Source organism: Lipophrys pholis (assembly GCF_963383615.2).
Source record: "Lipophrys pholis genome assembly, chromosome: 9".
NCBI lineage: Eukaryota > Metazoa > Chordata > Actinopteri > Blenniiformes > Blenniidae > Lipophrys > Lipophrys pholis.
In genome coordinates, this window is record NC_137639.1 from 10,226,748 (window position 1) to 10,246,468 (window position 19,721).

The following is a 19,721-nucleotide window of genomic DNA, read 5'->3' on the forward strand; positions in this document are numbered from 1 at the left end:
TTCAAAAACTCAAAAAATTCAGCTATAACTCGTGTAATACTAAACAATACACATACTTGTCAGTTCATTCCTCTTCCGCAAATCCTTCAAAATCTTCGCCATCAGTGTCTGAGTTAAACAGTTGTGCGATGGTGGCGTCAAGCACACCTGTATCCCTCTCGTCCTCATCCGACTCACTCTCACTGTTACTTGGCTGCTCCGTGATGATTCCTGCCTTCATGAACGCTCGAACTACACTTGTCACGGAAACCTTGGCCCAGGCATCCACGATCCACTGGCAGATAAGCGAGTAGCTCGCCCGGCGTTGCCTCCCTGTCTTGGTGAATGTGTGTTCGCCGTCTGTCATCCAGCGCTCCCACGTTGCTCGCAGTTTAACTTTGAACGACCTGTTAACGCCAATATCCAGCGGTTGGAGTTCTTTCGTTAATCCACCGGGAATGACGGCGAGCTCCGAGTTTGTTTTCTTTACCTGGTCTTTGACGGCGTCGGTGAGATGGGCACGCATGGAGTCATAGATCAAAAGAGACGGAAATGTGTGGAAAAAGCCATTCGGTCGCCGCACGTAAATTTCGCTCAGCCACGCACTCATCATCTGCTCGTCCATCCAGCCCTTTGCATTTGCCTTGACAATGACGCCAGCTGGAAACTTTTCTTTTGGAACAGTTTTTCTCTTAAAAATGACCATCGGTGGTAGTTTCTGGCCGTTTGCCTGGCAACTGAGGACAACCGTGAAAGATGACTTTTCATTCCCTGTGGTGCGGATAGACACCGTGCTCGTCCCCGTTTTCTCGACCGTACGGTTCATGGGAATATCAAAGGTGAGTGGCACTTCATCCATGTTGGTTATGTGCTCTACGCGGATCTTCTTTTCAGCGATCTTTCCCACGCAGTAGGTGCGGAAAAGGGCCAGCTTTTCAGCGTAATCTTTTGGCAGTTGTTGTGAGACGGTAGTTCTTGTGCGTATGGAGAGATTATGTCTTTTCATAAAACGAAAGCACCAAGAAGGGCCACCTTGAAAGTCGTTGATTTGCATATCACTCGCTACTGCTGTTGCCTTGAGTCGTATAGTGACAGTAGAGACGCTTCTACCCGCTGCTCTCAGTTGAATGACCCACTGTTCAATGTTGTCCTCCAACTTTGGCCATCTTGCTTTGTTCCCGCGGAAACCTTTTTTAGTCTTTTTTACTTGGCGCAGGTCGTCTGCTTGCTTCCTCCATTTACGTACCATTGATTCGTTGATATTAAATTCTCTCGCAGCTGCTCTATTTCCATGTTGATCTGCGTGACTGATGGCCTTAAGCTTGAATCCTGCTTCGTAAGCGTGTCTCTTCACAGGAGCCATTGTAGGGTCATTAAATAAACACAACAATATTACAGTACATAATGTGTATTACTCCGCGAGGCGGCAAAATCCAATGGGCAAAATCCTCAGCGGCGCAGCTAGGTCCGTAAACACAGCTGGAAGTGATACACAAGGTGCACCGGAATGTAAGGCGCACTGTTGATTTTTGAAAAAAATATGGACATTTAAATGCGCCTTATGGTCCGAAAAATACGGTAGTAGTTTATTCAGTCAACCAAATATATGATGCAACAAAATAGTAAAGGAAAACAAAACAAGCAAAAAAAAACAAACTTACAAAAAAACGAATGAAAAACGTATATATAGCATTTTATATATATATACAACCTTTTAACTGCAGCTTATACCGCTAATACATTTTAATCAGACGTCAACGAATATAAATGACATGGCTGTAATATTATATATTGTAAAGTAGTTAAGTGTCTGGGACTTGTTACAGTGGGGATTAAAGGAATTTGCATAAAATTACACTCCAATGATGTTTTGTATCCATTAATGAGTTTTCATTTGGGTGCAGCACATATTTATGAGAACTTCACCATGTTCCCCTGCTTTTGTATTTTCCTCCTGTAGTGGACTCCTGAATGGTCCCATATTATGAAGTTTTCAAACCATTTCACATAGGTGTCAGAGTTATAACGATGTTGTATTCAAAGTGTGTTTTGCAGAAATCCAGCCTTGGTCCTGAAATTCAGCCAGTCTAAAAGTCCCTCTACTGAGCTTTACTGAGAACAGGCTGTTCCTGTGTCTGTGCAGTGAGCTGTCTCTGTCCACGCCTACTCCGAGCTCCTCTTGGAGAGAAGATCAGTGGAAACCCGCCCGGGGAGCCTGTTTGTGTTACTTATTTTAATTGTTTATTTAGTGCATTTGTGTGCTTATGACATGTTCTCTTATTATGCATATAATAGTTTTATGGATTTAACGTGAGTTTCTACAGAGGTTGAGATTTTAGGCTGGATTTTATTGAGGTCGGCAGGTTTTAGAAAACTATTATGAAGGGAATTGTGCATAATACGGGACCTTTAAAGCTGTGAGATCAAGATGGCGCCCTCTGAAATGTCGAGCATCTGCCAGGTATTTGTAGACCACCTGCGTTGTGTTTCATCCAGAGCGAGGTCTAACGGGCGGCATAAACGGGCAGACACTCACATTGCTGTGAATTCACGGTGGCCATGTGGTTGGCTCACTTCCTGTTGGAGAGTGGTACCCTGCTGGTTGGGTCCACACTGGTTGTGTGTGTGTGTGTGTGTGTGTGTGTGTGTGTGTGTGTGTGTGTGTGTGTGTGTGTGTGTGTGTGTGTGTGTGTGTGTGTGTGTGTGTGTGTGTGTGTGTGTGTGTGTGTGTGTGTGTGTGTGTGTGTGTGTGTGTGTGTGTGTGTGTGTGTGTGTGTGTGTGTGTGTGTGTGTGTGTGTGTGTGTGTGTGTGTGTGTGTGTGTGTGTGTGTGTGTGTGTGTGTGTGTGTGTGTGTGTGTGTGTAGGTGTAGGTGTAGGTGTAGGTGGAGGAGGGCGGTTGCACTGTTTAGTAGTGCAGGTGGGTGACCAGGGCATTTGACGCTGGATGAGTGGACACATCTCTGGTGCGTCTTTGACAGTTATTCTGGTACCTCGCTCTCATCAAACAGGCCACTGTGTGTGTGTGTGCGTGTGCGTGTGCGTGTGGCCTGCCACCTCACCTGACACCACCTCAGCCTGCACCGCACATGCAGGCAATTGTGCATTCAGACAGCAACCATTGCACACACCTTTAGTCACTCATACATGTATAATATCAAATAGGGCTCATCAATTCCACTAACATGCATTTGAATGCAGAGATGTGATGTTAAGCTTCAGCAGCTTCACCCTCACTCTTTGCTGCTACGTCACACGTAACCTTGAGGCCAGGAAGTCAGTCTACGCACATTATAGCGAGTGCAGACATAATTTCTTTTTTAAGTTTTTAGGAATAGTTACCAGAAGATGCACGAAAATGCGATTTGATTTGTTTATTTATAAGCAAGTAAATGTAATGGAGGCATTGTAATGTTAAATTACTCACCTTGTTTTCTTCTGTTGTGCTCCTGTTCTTTACTTAGTGAAGTTAGTTTTCTCTTTTCACCAGCCTATGAATGAATCTGACATGTGCTAAATCGCACTTCTAGTCTTTCCTGTTGGTACCATTTCAAGGTGACTCTTATTCATAAATGCGCTGATTGTAGGACCTATTTACTTGTGTGAATACAATATTTCTTGTGGTTTCAGTTGTTACACACTTAGGTATTTTTATATTCCAATCATCCTTACATTCACATCCGGTGTGTGTGCATGATTCCAGTATTTATTTTCAGAAATAGCACCGGCTTTGCTACGCTTCTTTATCAGCCTCCTCCATGCAGCAACTATTCTACATGGAGCCGGGTCTAAAGCTTTGAGCTGAGAGGGCAGGGTCAAGAACCGCTCCTGTTTACTGGGACTTTTACTCTTTTTTTTTTTTTTTTTCTTCTTCTTCTTTTTTTGTTGTAATTCCAGCGACCTTAACGATGACTGCGCTCTGTGAATGTGTCCTGCCATTCTCGCTTGCCACTGCAAGTTCTCTTCTCTCAAAGAGGGTTGGCTGTGCCCTTGACCTATGGGGATTAACAGCACTTTTCTATTTCCTTCCGACTGTCTTTCCCAGCATGTTTGTGTTGTCAGACAGGTTAATAAGGCTTTCTAGCTCGGATTGGGGGCTTGTTTTGAGTGTTTACGTGCTCTACTGGAGCCCTGTTGAGTGTACGTGCTCGTGTGTTCAAATGGATTTGACCTCAACCAGCTGAGTACCCCTACAGCCTGCCTCCTTAAGCGCCTGCCAACAGGATGGGGGTCTGGTCTGTTCTCGGACCACTGCCAAGTTATACATATTGGATGGTCAGCACCACACTCTGTATCTGGTGCCAGGGAGGGTCTCAGCTTGTAACCAGTGGACTACAAAGCCAGTCAGAGGCGAGTCGGTAGTCAGTGGCAAGACAGGGAAAACTCAACTTTCATTTAAACCTCCGGCTCTAATGCTGTTTTAACAGTCATTTTACCATAAAACATTATATTCTTATACTTGAGCAGTCTTTCTTGGTGTTCTATGTATGCATGCGTCCGATGCATAGGCCGGACAAAAAGGCCACACACAAGCATTCATGTACACCAGCTTCTTTCAAGGACTGATTGAATTTTCAGCCCTCGCCACTGGATACTTTCTTATGTTGCAAAATAAAAAAAGAAAGGTACGCCGGCTCCCCTCTCTATCTGTGCATGAATGTCCACATACCCCTGTCTTATAAATAAGCCTTGTGAGCATCCTTTCATCCCCGAGAGTAGTATCACAGCACGAGAATGGTTTTCATCTAGTGCCGGCATCCAGGTCACACAAACACACGTACAGTACACACGCATTAAGAAAAGAAACCGATATTCCCAGGGGCTTTAAACATAATCGAAATAATGGCATGTGCACATATTCAGAGCTGGGGACTGCAGTCCAAGGATTGGAAGTTTGCAGCTATTCACGTTGGTGTACCTGTGAATGTAGGAAACCTTGAAATAAATTGCTAATGCCTTTATGTTGAAAACAGGGAGAAACACAACCTGCACAATGGCCACATGTTGATTAAATCAAGTATGTTCTTTTGAATAAGACTCATTGCAAATCATCTCTTAAGGGTGATATTAAGTGGTTCATTGTTTGTGACTGAGACTTCAACTTCAGCTCGGAAATATGAACAAAGTTTTTATTCATTTAGCTGGTAAATGATACAAAAAAAAAAAGCTCCACAGGAGAAAAAGATAGGCAATCTGTCTTCCCTTGCAGTATCAAAATATGTAGGCTAAACAAAATATATTTTATGTCGCACCAGTTTAAAAAAGATTGGGACGTTGTTGAAAATTAAAAAATAAATTGATTTGCAGTTTATATTAAGACAAATGACATGTTGCATACAGTTTGCATATTAGCTGACATAATTTAGAGTTATGTTTCAGGAGACAAAAAATAATTCTAATAAATATACAAATGTATTTAGTAAAACTCTTAAGTGTCAAAGCATAATTAATCCCATGCATTTTAAATATTTTTAAATGGTGTGTGTTGCACCAGAGCTATTTTGATGGTAGATATTAGTTATATTGGTAATTTATCTATACATAACTTTAATGAACCACAATTTGATAATGATTTTATTCTTAGGAATATTAAATTGGGAGCCAGTTAAAATCATTTCGGATGACAACTGGAAATATTTTCCTATAATATTTTCTTTTAATTATTCCAGACTGAAATAACCATTAAAGGGTGATTTCATTTTCAATTAAAAAATAAAATAAAATGTATAGAAAAGTATATGTTTCACGACAATTTTTTTGTTCAACAATTTAATGACCATATTGTACATCATTGAGTCACATTTCTATTGTGTGTGTGTGTGTGTGTGTGTGGGGTGAGGGGGTGGGGAGGGTCTTGTGTGGCCTTGTGTCTGGTACTAACTCATCCGGCTGTTAATTGTGTTAGCACCGCAGCTGTTTGCGTCGTCCAGATTGAGAGCAGCGCTACAGGGCCCTTCTGCTTCTCTCCACTGGGATGAGCTTCCAGACCTTCTCATTCCCACTGATCCCAGCCACACTTTTTCTTTTTTTTTTTTTTTTTAATCTTTCTCACTCTCTTTTTTTTCTTAACTCTTTTTTTTCCCCCTCTCATCCCTTCCCTCTGTTTTGATTTGAATGTTGTCTTCTCCTCTTTCCCAGTTGACTGATACACTTCTTACCAGAACAAGATGGCGACATTCCTGTGCTGGTTGCTCTCTCAAGAGGAGGGTGAATAAATGACATATGTGCGTTTTCGCCCTCCTGCCCACCCAGCCCCATGTGTCCACACATAAAGGTCACAGCAGACAGAGATGAAGTCTATATGGAAAGGGTGTGAGGGTGACTTTGGGCTTCTCCAGACCTACTGGTTAGGACCTGTGTTGGAGGCAGGTGGTTGGCTCTTTTCTCCTCCAGCCATGGACGGCCATTTTCAAGCCACATGTCTGTTTTTGTCGAATAGATAGCTCATTTGAAGTGTCTTCTATATCCACAAATGAAGTACTTGTAATCTGAAGTTCATTCGTAGCTAGAAGAAAACTGTCCTTGAAGTGGCTTAAAGTCTGCTCATGTTTGAACATGAGGTCTATAAAGAGATGCAAATGTCCCCTACTCTTGTATCACAGGAGTTGACCCACCACCAACACCACCATGACCTCCCATTCTACAAATATTACCAGCATTTGTCTGATAACCTCGCTTACGCTTTAAACTAGAAATGTGGCCTCTCCTTGAGTGTTTTTCCCTTTCGGACCAACCTGTCCTTCAGTCATGTGGCTGGCTGGGAACAACAGGTTGCAAACGGCTCCAGCCGCATCTGCCCCTGGCATCTGTCCGCACATCTGCCCCGGCGTGGACCGCCAGGGGTCATACCCAAGGAGAGACTCCCCTCTAACAGCTCTGGCATTAATGTCCAAGGTGGAGGCCCACCCGGTTTTGCCAACAGAATAATCCAGGAGTAATTGAACTGTAACAGACTAAAGTTCCGTCAACAAAGTATTGTCTTTGACTGAGCTCATACAGGACGTTCTGTTTGCTTTTCCATATAAGATTCAAAGTACAAATATTTTGGAATGCTGGTAATGTATAGTGTTGCTTTCGGTCTCCAGCAAGTATTTTGTTTGTAATCCCTTGGCTTCATCAGTGTTAAAATGTATGAGTCATGTCACAATGATAAACAGTGAATGTACCACAAAGCTACATTGTCAGGTTGGATTTTACAAACACAAAACAGCAGGAAAAAAAAAAACTAATGTCACAACCTTGACATAGACAAATTGTAGTTTTCTTCTTTTGTAATGGTTCTCTATGGACTTGCTTTGTGTGCAGTGGTTTTCTTCTCCTTCAATAATGTGTTTGGTTTATTTCTTTGGAGAAATGACAGTCTATTTTAATGGTATGTGACTATTCCTTCCCTTCACTTTCTTTTCATGACTTTCTGTCACGTGTTGGTCTTGACTTTTCATTTGTGTTTTTTTTTTTTTTTTTTTTATGTGAATCCTCTCCCTCAGAGCTCCGCGGTTCAAGGGCTACCAACAACAAGACAGTCAGGAGCTTCTCCACTACCTCCTGGACTCCATTCGCGTGGAGGAGACTAAAGTGAGCTTACATATGTTATGTGCACACTTCTTTCACTGGTTTTAGATTCATTTGCCAAGACCTTTTGTTGAGTGTTTTTCTTTTGTGTTTTTAAAAGTTCGCTGAAGTTTTCTATTTGCTTGACCCAAAGGTCCAAGGTCCAGACTTAAGATACATACAAAGTGGTCCGTGTGCTTCTGGTGTTCTTGTCCATTTTTCTTTGTTGGTGCTTGAGCTGAGCTATATTATATTCATAGTGTACAGATAAGTGAGTGAGACGACCCTCTGTCTCGACCTTCTGTGTGGAGTTTGCATGTTCTCCCATTGTTTATTTTGTTTGTCTCCCCTGTCCTAAGACGTGCACGATCAATTCATGCTTCTGTGCCTCAAATTCTTGTGTTCGCCCTGTATTTCACTGGTGAGTGGATTACAGTGCAGTAGAACCCAGCGTCACTTGTTCTACCTCAACTTTTCATCGTGAACAAAACATAAAAGTGATTTTTTTTTTTTCACTGACGTGTTTTCAATCTCATCAGCTCTTCAGTCGTGCTTCATACGACTTCATTTGGACTATACCCTCTGTTTTTGTCCCTGGCTGTGCCTGTTTGCCAGTTTTCCTGTTTAAAAACCTTGTGATGCCATATTGTTGGCTAGAAAAGAACCCCCCCCCCCCCCCCCCCCCCGACACCTCCGCCTCCTTGTTTCCTGGTTCTTCACAGGGCAATTAGGAGACCCCACAGCAGCCTTTTTGAGGGCCGAGCCAGCCCCTTGGCCCCACCAGTGGATATGTAAACCCAAGGAGGAGAAGTTAGCGGGTGTGTTAGTGGTCAGCCCGGGGCCCAGGAGGGGCCACAGGCTGGGGTTCTGCGGCTCCCCATTCAAACTTGTGAACGCTGACAGTTGTGCCACTTAGGGGACTTGCAAGTGGCACGACCGGCATCATTGTGCGATCTTGGGAAACCCACAGCTGCTGAATGAGCTCCAGGGCCGTTCCATTGTGCATGGACCACCCCCCCCATACACACACGCACACACTCGTCAGCCTGTGTCCCAATCTAATCAAAGAGGTAAAGGGGGGGGGGGCTGCTCTAATCTTTCTGTCTGAAAATCATTTAAACAGCATATTCTGAGATACAGTGGCATTTTAGCTGTACTCTGTCCAGGATTTGTTCTCAGGTGAAAACATGTTGTGCATCATAACAGTTGCTAACCTGTTCAATAAGACACAATTTGCAAATCTTTTTTTTTTTTTTTTTTTTTTTTTTTTTTTTACAGCTAACAAAACATGCCAAATAATTTTAACTAAAACTAACCCTGATCTATCCACTGTTTTTAACCATACAAAAGGTGTGGCTAATATACAAAAGATCTTGTATGTATATGTCAGGGAGAAAGCAGAGTTTTTTTTTTTAATTTTCCTTGTGTATCATCAACCTTTTAGAGGCCCTAAATGTTTGTGTTGATCGGCCATTAGTATCAGAGATCTGAATATGCTAATTTGGGCCCTGGTCAATTATCACCAATTAGCCGAGACAGTAGGTATTACTCTCTCAGGGCATGGACTGTCCTTCTTCGCCCCGTCTTCGTTTTAGTTTCCACCCCTGCACCCTTTTACCAGCAGCTCTGATAACGCTGCCTGACCCCCCCACCCTCCCTGTGGGCCATCCCATGTGGGACAGTGCACCCTGGTATTTTCAGGGGGAATAGGGAGAGGGGGGTAGAGAGAGAGGAAGAAAAGTGGGCTTATGGGCGGGGGGGTTGCTGGTAATTAATTAGTAGGAGAGCTACAGCCCAGTTTGACTGAGTTCGGGGTGCAGACTTGCCATGCTGGGATTAACGGGGCTTTATGACCTAAATAGCCAGTCCAGTGCGTGGGTCTGGGGTCAGTAAAGGGGGGTTGGGGGTGACTGGTCTCGGCTCAGACATAGACCACGGCCAATTATCTATTGATTGGCTGTTTACTGTGGCTGTGCCTCTTCACAGCTCTTTCACCAACACAGTCACTGACCACGTCACCTTCGATTAAAGCTCCCCGTGGTGAACACACGCACACACACACACGCAGTTAATGAATACATTTACATGTTAACATTTTTGGACATGCACAATAATTATTTTACACTAATGATGCTTAAAATGGGTGTACCTGTCAAACTGAGCTGCAGGCTAGATTGTGATATCTCTATAATGGGTGTATGAGAGAGTTCTCTCAAGACACCACAATGAATTGCAAGTATACAATTCATATAATTAACGTGCATTCATTATTATCGTTGTAACGCTGGGCTGTGCTGTTCTGTGTTGGCAGAGGGTCAAAGCGGGAATTCTGAAGGCGTTCAATAATCCCACCGAGAAGACCGCAGACGAGGAGACCAAACGCCAAGTCAAAGGTACACATGAAGGCTGCACTGCATCGATAAGCAAGATCTATAGTCCCATCTAGTGGTGGTCTGAGGGGATGCAGCTCAGTTGGTAGAGATATCTGATGCAGGGGAGAGCAGTCAGTGTGCTCTTTGTTAAATGACTTTAATAAACTGATAATTTATTTTCTTGTTTTTTTTTAATTTCACACCTTGTAAAAAGGCAGTTTTTCTTATAATTGCAACACGCTTCCCAACGTAGATGCTCATCTATACTGTTTCTACTCTTAGAGATTGTATCAATACAATTTCACAAGCTTTCTTTTCTATAAGATACAGATTAACTTGTATCTTAAAACCACTTATTTTCTGTATTTTTAGATCACTTCATCATTGATTAATCTCGTAACACTAACCGTCTCTTTATCTCTTCAGCTTATGGAAAGGAAGGGGTGAAGATGAACTTTGTGGATCGCATCTTCGTAGGCGAGCTGACCAACACAATCATGTGTGAAGAGTGCGAGCACGTAAGTGGACGTGGGAGAAGAAAGTCACAATCTCTGAGTCATCAGCACTGGACCAGGCAGGCATCCAGATGAAACTTTGTTGGGCTTCCCAGAAAAGACACAAATTTACTACATGCGTAACCAATTTCAAATTTGTTTTGAAATCCTTCTCACTTTTTTTTATTGTTCCAGCTTATTGCGTTGAACTGGAGATGCATAATAGAACGCCACACAGTCCCCGGCGGCACGCTGTTTTTCATTACAATCCGAAAATGTGTAATTATTTGTTTCTGACCCGAAGGCAAGGTTTTTCTTTAGCGGCTGTGACAGCCAGGGAACATTTCTGATTGATATTCTGAACAAAAGGATGCTCTTCTGCTGATAACATAAGCCAAAGAAATCCGTAGAAAAAACAAAAAGCACTTCAAGGACCAGCTCAAACACCAACTGTTTACAGGAGGCATTTACAGTAAAATGTGGACACTCGTTTTGTGGTTAACAAAGCCGACGCCACACTGCAAGCTGAGGAAAATCCTTGAAGTAAGAAAGCACCAGGTGTGGAGCAGCGATGAATAAAAAGAGCGGAGCAGATGGCTCCTCATAGAATTGCTGAAAATCTGCAGCAGAACTGAACATAATTTTGAGTATTACCGAAGAGGTGAAGATGCATATTGTTTCACTGACCTGTATGTGGTTCTTTCAGATCTCCACTGTGAAGGAAGCCTTCATCGACATCTCTTTGCCCATTATAGAAGAGAGGGTGAGCAGCTACAAAATAAATCATTGTCAAGTAGAAGGACCTCTGCCTGTGCCAATCGCACATTCTTCGTAATGTGCACAAGTGCCGACTGCAGCCACTCTATAAGCCCGTATAGATTCCACACCAACGAATGTTGTCAAAACGTGAACGTGGCAAGCCGAGTTCCACTCGTGATTTCAAGGTTTGAAGCAGATAAAGTTGTAGAGCTTTTATACGTCCACCAATAATGCTTTGTTTTGTTTTTGTTTGTTTTTTTATTTTCCTTGTCAGACTTCAAAACCTTCCAACCCCGCTCGGCTCGGGAAGGGCGGCCGGGAGCAGGACGCTCACAACGAGCAGGCTCTCTCTGCAGCGCACGCAGTCAACAGAAATACCAGGAAGCTGAGCGGGCAGGTGAGAGTGCACGCAAAGATCATCACTGCGCCGTAGTTCTGCAGCTTGTGGATGGTTCTCTTGATTTGTGGTGGATATTTATACTCAAAGTGTAATTTTCTCTCTTGTGGTTTTGAGAAAACCGCAAGGCCTTGGTCACATGCCGACAGTTTATTAGATTTGCATTCTCAAAGAAAAAAACAACCTGCAGGTTTCCATTGTGGGAACAATGCTATCAAATAAATGATTGGGTAATGTTTAAATGAATAATATAATTTCTATTTTAATGGAGAAATAATCATCAAACTGGTAATCTTATTCATATCACCTTCAGATTCCGTGTTAGGTGCTATAGGTTTATCAATGGAAATATGAAGCTACAGCCGTTTCTGGCATGTGGCACACAAGATGAAAGTATGCGGCACATTCCACATCACAAATTGTTTACTACATTGCAGTTCAACCTCTTCCCTCGTGCCACATTCCACACATCTTTTTATTTTCAAAGCTGTAGTACAAGTTCTTTCTAGTTCGAAAAGTATCTGCCTGTTTGGTGCTTTGAAATGATCGAGACGGGGCTTCTAAATTCACTTTCTTTATTCGTTAGAACATTTCTAAAAGTGTCATTCCTCCTGGATCGCAGTGCTGAACTGGACAAACACAAAGTAAAAGAAAACAACCGTTTATGTGATTTTCCCACAGAAGCAGCTGAGCAGGAGGTCTTCCAGTTCTGTGGAGGAGAAAGGAGCAGGTTGCGGCGCAGAGCGGCCAGACGAGGAAGTGGTGGCCGGTGGCTCGGCCCGCGGCGTCTCGGTGTGCAAGATGGCCGCCGCCGGCAGCCTGTCGGACGGCAGCGAGAGAGACTCGGCCGCTCAGGACAGCAGCAACGACGCAGACAGCGAGGCCTCCGAGAGCGAGTGGGCCCCACGCGCCCCCTCCTCCAGCCACAGCCACGGGCACACGTCTACCCCGTCCTCCACCTCCACCCTCACCCCGTCCCCGACGCCCGCCTCCGCCTCCTCGCCCTCCTCGTCCTCCTCCGCCAGACAAGGTGGCGCCGTCGAGCAGCTGGTGACGGCGGTTTACAAAGTCAACCTGGGCTTCACTCCAGGGGACTGCTCGGCCTCCTCGCACTGTTCCCCTGAGGAGCAGGGAGACACACCAGCCAGAGATAACCTCCACCATCAGCACCACCAGGGAGCGTTCCAGGCGCTGTCACACAGCTACACACCTTGCTCCAAAGAGTGCTCCATCCAGTCCTGCCTGCACCAGTTCACCTCCGTGGAGCTGCTGATGGGAAACAACAAGCTGCTCTGCGAGAGCTGCACCGAGCGGCGGCAGAAGCAGCTGCGCAAGAGCGGCTCCGCAGGTAAATCTAGATTCAACAATTAGTCCCGGTTAAGTTTTCTCTCCATGACACGAATAAAATCTGACTCTGCATCTTAAATCAGGCCAGCAAGGTGACGAGTTCACCTCCAACCCCTTAAAATCCAGAAGAAAGTTTCCCCCCAAAATTTTTTATTTATTTATTTACATTAACAGCCGTAAAGCGGTCGCCTCCCAATATGAAGGTTGCAGGTTCGATTCCCATCTCTCCCTGCCTACATGCCGAAGTGTCCTTGGGCAAGACACTGAAACCCAAACTGCCTGGGTGAATGCAGTGTGAGAGTGAGTGGTTGGAGGTGGTCGGAGGGGCCGATGGCGCAGATTGGCAGCCTTGCTCCCGTCAGTCTGCCCCAGGGCAGCTCTCGCTCCATACGTAGTTTAACACCATCCAGTATGGAGGGAATGAATAATGAAATGTAAAGCGGCTTTGAGTGTCCAGAAAAGCACTATATAAAACCAATGCATTATTATTATTTTTCTCTTTCCCAAAACCGCCTCAACCAACAATAAGTAGCACATTGAAAACTGCTGCTGTCTCTTTTTCTTTGTGCGGTTTTAAATAGGAGAAAGGGCTTTTATTGAGCCTGTGTCTAACAAGAGTTTATGTCGCCATATCTGTTCATCCCCCCAACCACACAGTGCATCCACAAAGTACTTGGAGCGCTTCATATTTATTTTTTTTCTTCATATTTTATTCTGTTGCAACCTTATTCCGGGGAAAAAATAAAACTGAAAAACCACATGTTCATATGTCTTCACAGCTTTTGTCGTGACGTTTCTGCACCTTCATTGGCACACACCGTCTATTCAAGGTCCCACAGTTGACGGTTCATGTGAGAGCACAAACAAAAAGCATGAAGTCAAAGAATGTTCTCTATAAACTCCTGAGACAATGCTGTGTCAACTTTTTTTTTTTTTTCTTCACATTGTCATTGTGGGATATTGTGTGAACAATTTTAAGGAAAGAAATGAATTGAACCCATTTTGGAATAAGGCTTTTCCATCCATGTAAACATCTATTTACCCGTTCATCGCCCTTCCTTCCTTCCTCTAACCTTAATAGTGTGAAAAAAGAGGCACTTTAACCCGTTAGCATTCATTTTAATACAGAATCGAACATCCAGTCCAATGTCACTCATCATTTTGGATTTTACTACGGGTTTACGTTTAGGAATCAAACGCTCCACCCGTGACACCAGCATGTTGTTGTCTACCTTTTATTCCATCATTTGGTCGATAACTTCCTCCATTCTCCCACCCAATGTTTTATACAGAACTGCATCATGTTTGAAAGGGGCTGCCGTTGTCTTCTCAACAGAGAATAAAGTGTAGTATTGCTGCCAAATTGTCCGTGAATGTTATTTAGTCATTTAGAAAAGTCTTGCCTGGATATTGCATTAAAAAAAAAAGTGTCGTTCCCTTCGAGTTTGAGAGTTGGCAGTTTTGGTTAGTTTTGTCCTTCACGCATTGCTTGTAGGAAGCTTGAATTCATCTCCTTTACAATAGAGTCCATCGAACGGCTGCGGACGAGAGCATGAAAACATCCATAGAAAAAGTCCTCAGTCCAGCCCGGCAGCACCGTCCACTCACGAGCCGGCTGAATGTGTGTCTCACAATGTTCCTCACACTCGTACAGCTGCCAGCGCGCTTCCACACACGGTCTGCCACCTCAGTCCTTGACTCGGATGACTCACCCTGCAGAGTTCGTCAGCCGCAGCATGCGTTTTGCATTTCAGATAGAAGGTCTGAGTGAAGAGCCAACAATGTTTCTTTGCGGCTTGAAGTTTTCTCCAAGCCCCCACCAGTCTGCCGTCTGTTGAAAGAGAAAGGTTGTTGTGTTTGTGACTAAGCACAGCTCATGTTTTCTCAGGTTAACCTGATATTTCTCTGTGTTTGTTTCTTATTGTTTTCACAGAGAAGAGGGTGGAAAAGATTTATACCAGCGCCAGGAAGCAAATGCTGATTTCTCTGCTGCCTCCTGTTATCACGTTGCATCTCAAACGTTTCCACCAGGTAAAAAAAAAAACCCCACAAACTTTCTCTTCAGCAGCAATCCACCCTACATAATAATTATTTATGAGTGTCTCGTATACAAAAAAATGAGTTGTTATGTTTTTGCCAACGTCAGGCTGGGATGAACCTACGAAAGGTGAACCGCCATGTTGATTTCCCTCTCATCCTGGATCTGGCTCCGTTCTGTTCTGCATCCTGCAAGGTATCACGACATCACTCGCACCAAAATAACACACAAGTTCACAGTCAGTTGAGATTTTAAAAGAATTCTCTACATTTATTTTTTTTTTTTTAATTTCATTGATGCTTTCAGTTTCAGCTTTCTAAGTTGTTGTTTTTTTCTCTTTTTTCGGCGGCGGGGGGGCAAAGATTACTATCCTAGGTGCAGGTTTATTTTTATTATTTTGGGAGCATGAAAACATGCGGACGGTTCTAGAATGGTGTGCTGTGGCTTTTGTTAACGATTCGGCAAACTGTTTACTGCAAAAATAAAAACTACAAAAACACTTGCCAGTCAAAGCGGATGGGACTTTGGTGAAAAACACTAAACGGAGGGGGTTGCTCCTTGGCACTGAGCGGCGGGCACAGCCAAAAATTCCTTCTGAAATGTTCTAGTTTCTCTTATTTCGCTTTTGTTTTTCATCCCATTTTTGCACAGAACCTGGCCACCGGTGAACGCGTCCTTTACAGTCTGTACGGGATCGTTGAACACAGCGGTTCGATGCGTGGCGGACACTACACAGCCTACGTGAAAGTGCGTGTCCCCCAGAGGAAATCGGAGCCGCACCACAAGAACCAGCCAGGTCGGAGTTCATCGATTTGGGTCCTTAAACATCTTTTATTTGCTTTTATATGTGGCAGTCAGTATTTGTGGAGCCTTGAAGACTCCCTACACAACGCACAATGTGAATGAAAGCCTTTGCATTCTTTTTGCGTCTTGCCGTTCTCTCTTTTGCTTTTCCAGCAGCCGGTAAGCTGGAGGTTCTAGTTGTCCTTGCTGCTAACATACTATATAAGACTCACACAGAGTCATCTGTATGTTATGTAGCAGTGGAACTCACAATTACACTAGATTAAAGGGTTAACCCGCCTCGTTTTATCTGTAGGAGCAAGTGCATATTATCTTGTCATGTAGGCTGAATTGTAGCATTGATTATATGTCTACATCGCCCTGTGGTTTTTGTCCTAATACAGGAAACAAGCTTTTAAAACATGCCTCAAATATAGACTGTTGAGTCTGTAGGCCAGAAACGCCTGTTAGATCTAAATGCAACCTAATCAATTTATTCAAATTACACCATTTAATGAGTATCTCGGGTCCAGTGGGGTCCAGCAATTTAGGGAAGAAATCTGGCACCCAGAAGTTGGCTGGTTTGAGTCCTGCTGTTGACGGGTCACCACGGAGGGCGTCTGAGGAAGACCCTTAACCCACAGCCGCTCAGGATGTTATCGGCAAAGGCACCTGCCATAAAACTTGTGCCAAAACAAACATGTGGAGCAGCCAAAACGCTTAAATTCAACAATTCACAAATGTTATTTTGGAGAATTTTACCTAATTGCACCATATTCCTTAGTTCGCCCCATGGCTCCCGAGGGGCGCATTGGGCATTTACAAAACTACATTACACTCCGAATGATCATGAGGCCCCATTTTCTCTCGAAAGAAAAATCATGTTACAGGTGTTTATTTTTTTGAAAAGTAAATCGTTTAATCAGATATTTCACATTTAAAGTATAAACATTTAAAAATGTTTCAAAATGTAGTTGTCATTGTTGCAATTATGGCCTAGAATGCTGCTTTTTTTTTAAATACAGTGGGGCAAAAAAGTATTTAGTCAGCCACCGATTGTGCAAGTTCTCCCACTTAAAATGATGACAGAGGTCTGTAATTTTCATCATAGGTACACTTCAACTGTGAGAGACAGAATGTGAAAAAAAAATCCAGGAATTCACATTGTAGGAATTTTAAAGAATTTATTCGTAAATTATGGTGGAAAATAAGTATTTGGTCACTTCAAACAAGAAAGATCCCTGGCTCTCACAGACCTGTAACTTCTTCTTTAAGAAGCTCTTCTGTCCTCCACTCGTTACCTGTATTAATGGCTCCTGTTTGAACTCGTTATCTGTATTAATGGCTCCTGTTTGAACTGGTTATCTGTATAAAAGACGCCTGTCCACAACCTCAAACAGTCAGACTCCAAACTCCACTATGGCCAAGACCAAAGAGCTGTCGAAGGACACCAGGAAAAGAATTGTAGACCTGCACCAGACTGGGAAGAGTGAATCTACAATAGGCAAGCAGCTTGGTGTGAAACAATCAACTGTGGGAGCAATTATCAGAAAATGGAAGACATACAAGACCACTGATAATCTCCCTCGATCTGGGGCTCCACGCAAGATCTCATCCCCTGGGGTCAAAATGATCATGAGAACGGTGAGCAAAAATCCCAGAACCACACGGGGGGACCTGGTGAATGACCTGCAGAGAGCTGGGACCAAAGTAACAAAGGTTACCATCAGTAACACACTACGCCGACAGGGAATCAAATCCTGCAGTGCCAGACGTGTCCCCCTGCTTAAGCCAGTGCATGTCCAGGCCCGTCTGAAGTTTGCCAGAGAGCACATGGATGATACAGCAGAGGATTGGGAGAATGTCATGTGGTCAGATGAAACCAAAATAGAACTTTTTGGTATAAACACAACTCGTCGTGTTTGGAGGAAGAAGAATACTGAGTTGCATCCCAAGAACACCATACCTACTGTGAAGCATGGGGGTGGAAACATCATGCTTTGGGGCTGTTTTTCTGCTAAGGGGACAGGACGACTGATCCGTGTTAAGGAAAGAATGAATGGGGCCATGTATCGTGAGATTTTGAGCCAAAACCTCCTTCCATCAGTGAGAGCTTTGAAGATGAAACGTGGCTGGGTCTTCCAGCATGACAATGATCCCAAACACACCGTCCGGGCAACGAAGGAGTGGCTCCGTAAGAAGCATTTGAAAGTCCTGGAGTGGCCTAGCCAGTCTCCAGACCTCAACCCCATAGAAAATCTGTGGAGGGAGTTGAAAGTCTGTGTTGCTCGGCGACAGCCCCAAAACATCACTGCTCCAGAGGAGCTCTGCATGGAGGAATGGGCCAAAATACCAGCTACTGTGTGTGCAAACCTGGTAAAGACCTATAGTAATCGTTTGACCTCTGTTATTGCCAACAAAGGTTATATTACAAAGTATTGAGTTTAATTTTTGTTATTGACCAAATACTTATTTTCCACCATAATTTACGAATAAATTCCTTAAAATTCCTACAATGTGAATTCCTGGATTTTTTTTTCACATTCTGTCTCTCACAGTTGAAGTGTACCTATGATGAAAATTACAGACCTCTGTCATCATTTTAAGTGGGAGAACTTGCACAATCGGTGGCTGACTAAATACTTTTTTGCCCCACTGTATATAAATACTGTATTGATGTTACAGTTGCTGATGTCTTGTTTTTAGGTGCGAAGGACGCCGGCGGCAGCTGCCAGGGCCAGTGGGTGTACGTCAGTGACACCACCGTTCAGACGGTACCAGAGTCCAGGGTACTCAACTCTCAGGCATACCTGCTCTTCTACGAGGAAATGCTCTAATGTGACCAGCGAACGCATTTTTCCGCCACGTCGTCACTTTGCTCTGCATTGAGTTTTCGCCGAAGCCTCTCTCCCCCTGACGGCGTCCGTGAGTCGGCCCGAGGCGGGTGACGGGAAACGCTTCACACTTTGCCAATTCATCCTACTTAAATTCAAACTTCAAAAGAATCACACAAATATAAAGTATAAACAGGCTTTTAAGTTTTCTGTTTATAGTTCCGGCTTCTGTTTTTGAACGTCCTGCCTTTTTAAGAAGAGGTCAGGAGAAAACGAGTGTTATTGAACTGGTCCGTCTCGTTCTCGGTCGGTCGCAGGACTGACGCGTGAACTGCATGAGGGAGTTTGCCACAACTGGAAACAAGCAGATGTATTGCATGTTAAGCTGCACTCAGCAATGACTTGATGTCAATCGTGTGTGTGTGTGTGTGTGTGTGGGGGGGGGGGGCGTTTGTGTGCGTGTGCCTTCGTGCACACGTAGTATGAGTGAGAGACAGGCGAATGTAGTATAAAGGTGCTATGTGTAACTTTTTCACGTCTGTAAGTGGCTGTTGCTTCAGATCTGGGCCTGCCGCGTGAAATCAGCTGAAGACTTGGATTTCAGAGGTAATGTGACCGTACACAACGGCGAGTGTGCAAAATATTCAACTCGTGTCCTTTTAAAAAGGAGTGGCCTGCAAAAAGAAAAATCCATATACGCCCACAAATATTTTTCCATTTTTAGACGTCTTTACATTTTAAAGTTATAGATTACTGGGACGTGTGTAAAGAGAACATTTCTCTGCTATCCTGACACTGAACCACATTAATGTTTTATTGAAAACTAGTAACATTTCTAAATAATAGAAACAATTCCAAAGAGTGAATCTCTCAATATGGAAAAACGAATTTCTCAAGCAGATGATTAAAAAAAACTTATAAAAAAAAAAAAATTAAAAAAAAAAGCTCCTTTCTAGCATAATTGAATTAAAAATTTAAATTTCAGTATTAGAATTCATAAATTCTCTTTATTTTAACAGCAGGACACAAATATCACAAGATATTTTTTTTTTAAATGTTTCAAGTTGAAATGTTCAAGCGTAACAATAAACTCTTCAATGATATTCAAATGTTTTGATATGTTGGTATAAATTCAGCCTCAATGACACACAAAGAGGAAGCCAACAAAC

At 43.5% G+C, this 19,721-nt stretch overlaps 1 protein-coding gene across 1 annotated transcript in view; it reads left to right on the forward strand.

Annotated features, from left to right (window-relative positions):
• Window positions 1–19,459, forward strand: part of usp45 (ubiquitin specific peptidase 45) — a 38,602-nt gene extending 19,143 nt beyond the window's left edge. Inside the window, exons 9-18 of the mRNA XM_080471945.1 lie at window positions 7,465–7,552; window positions 9,840–9,921; window positions 10,327–10,418; window positions 11,101–11,157; window positions 11,428–11,550; window positions 12,232–12,898; window positions 14,831–14,928; window positions 15,044–15,130; window positions 15,587–15,731; window positions 18,425–19,459. Of these exons, the coding sequence (XP_080328071.1) occupies window positions 7,465–7,552; window positions 9,840–9,921; window positions 10,327–10,418; window positions 11,101–11,157; window positions 11,428–11,550; window positions 12,232–12,898; window positions 14,831–14,928; window positions 15,044–15,130; window positions 15,587–15,731; window positions 18,425–18,555 (1,570 nt within the window). The 3' untranslated portion in view covers window positions 18,556–19,459. The remainder of the gene's footprint in view (window positions 1–7,464; window positions 7,553–9,839; window positions 9,922–10,326; window positions 10,419–11,100; window positions 11,158–11,427; window positions 11,551–12,231; window positions 12,899–14,830; window positions 14,929–15,043; window positions 15,131–15,586; window positions 15,732–18,424) is intronic.
• The last annotated feature ends 262 nt before the right edge of the window (window positions 19,460–19,721 follow it).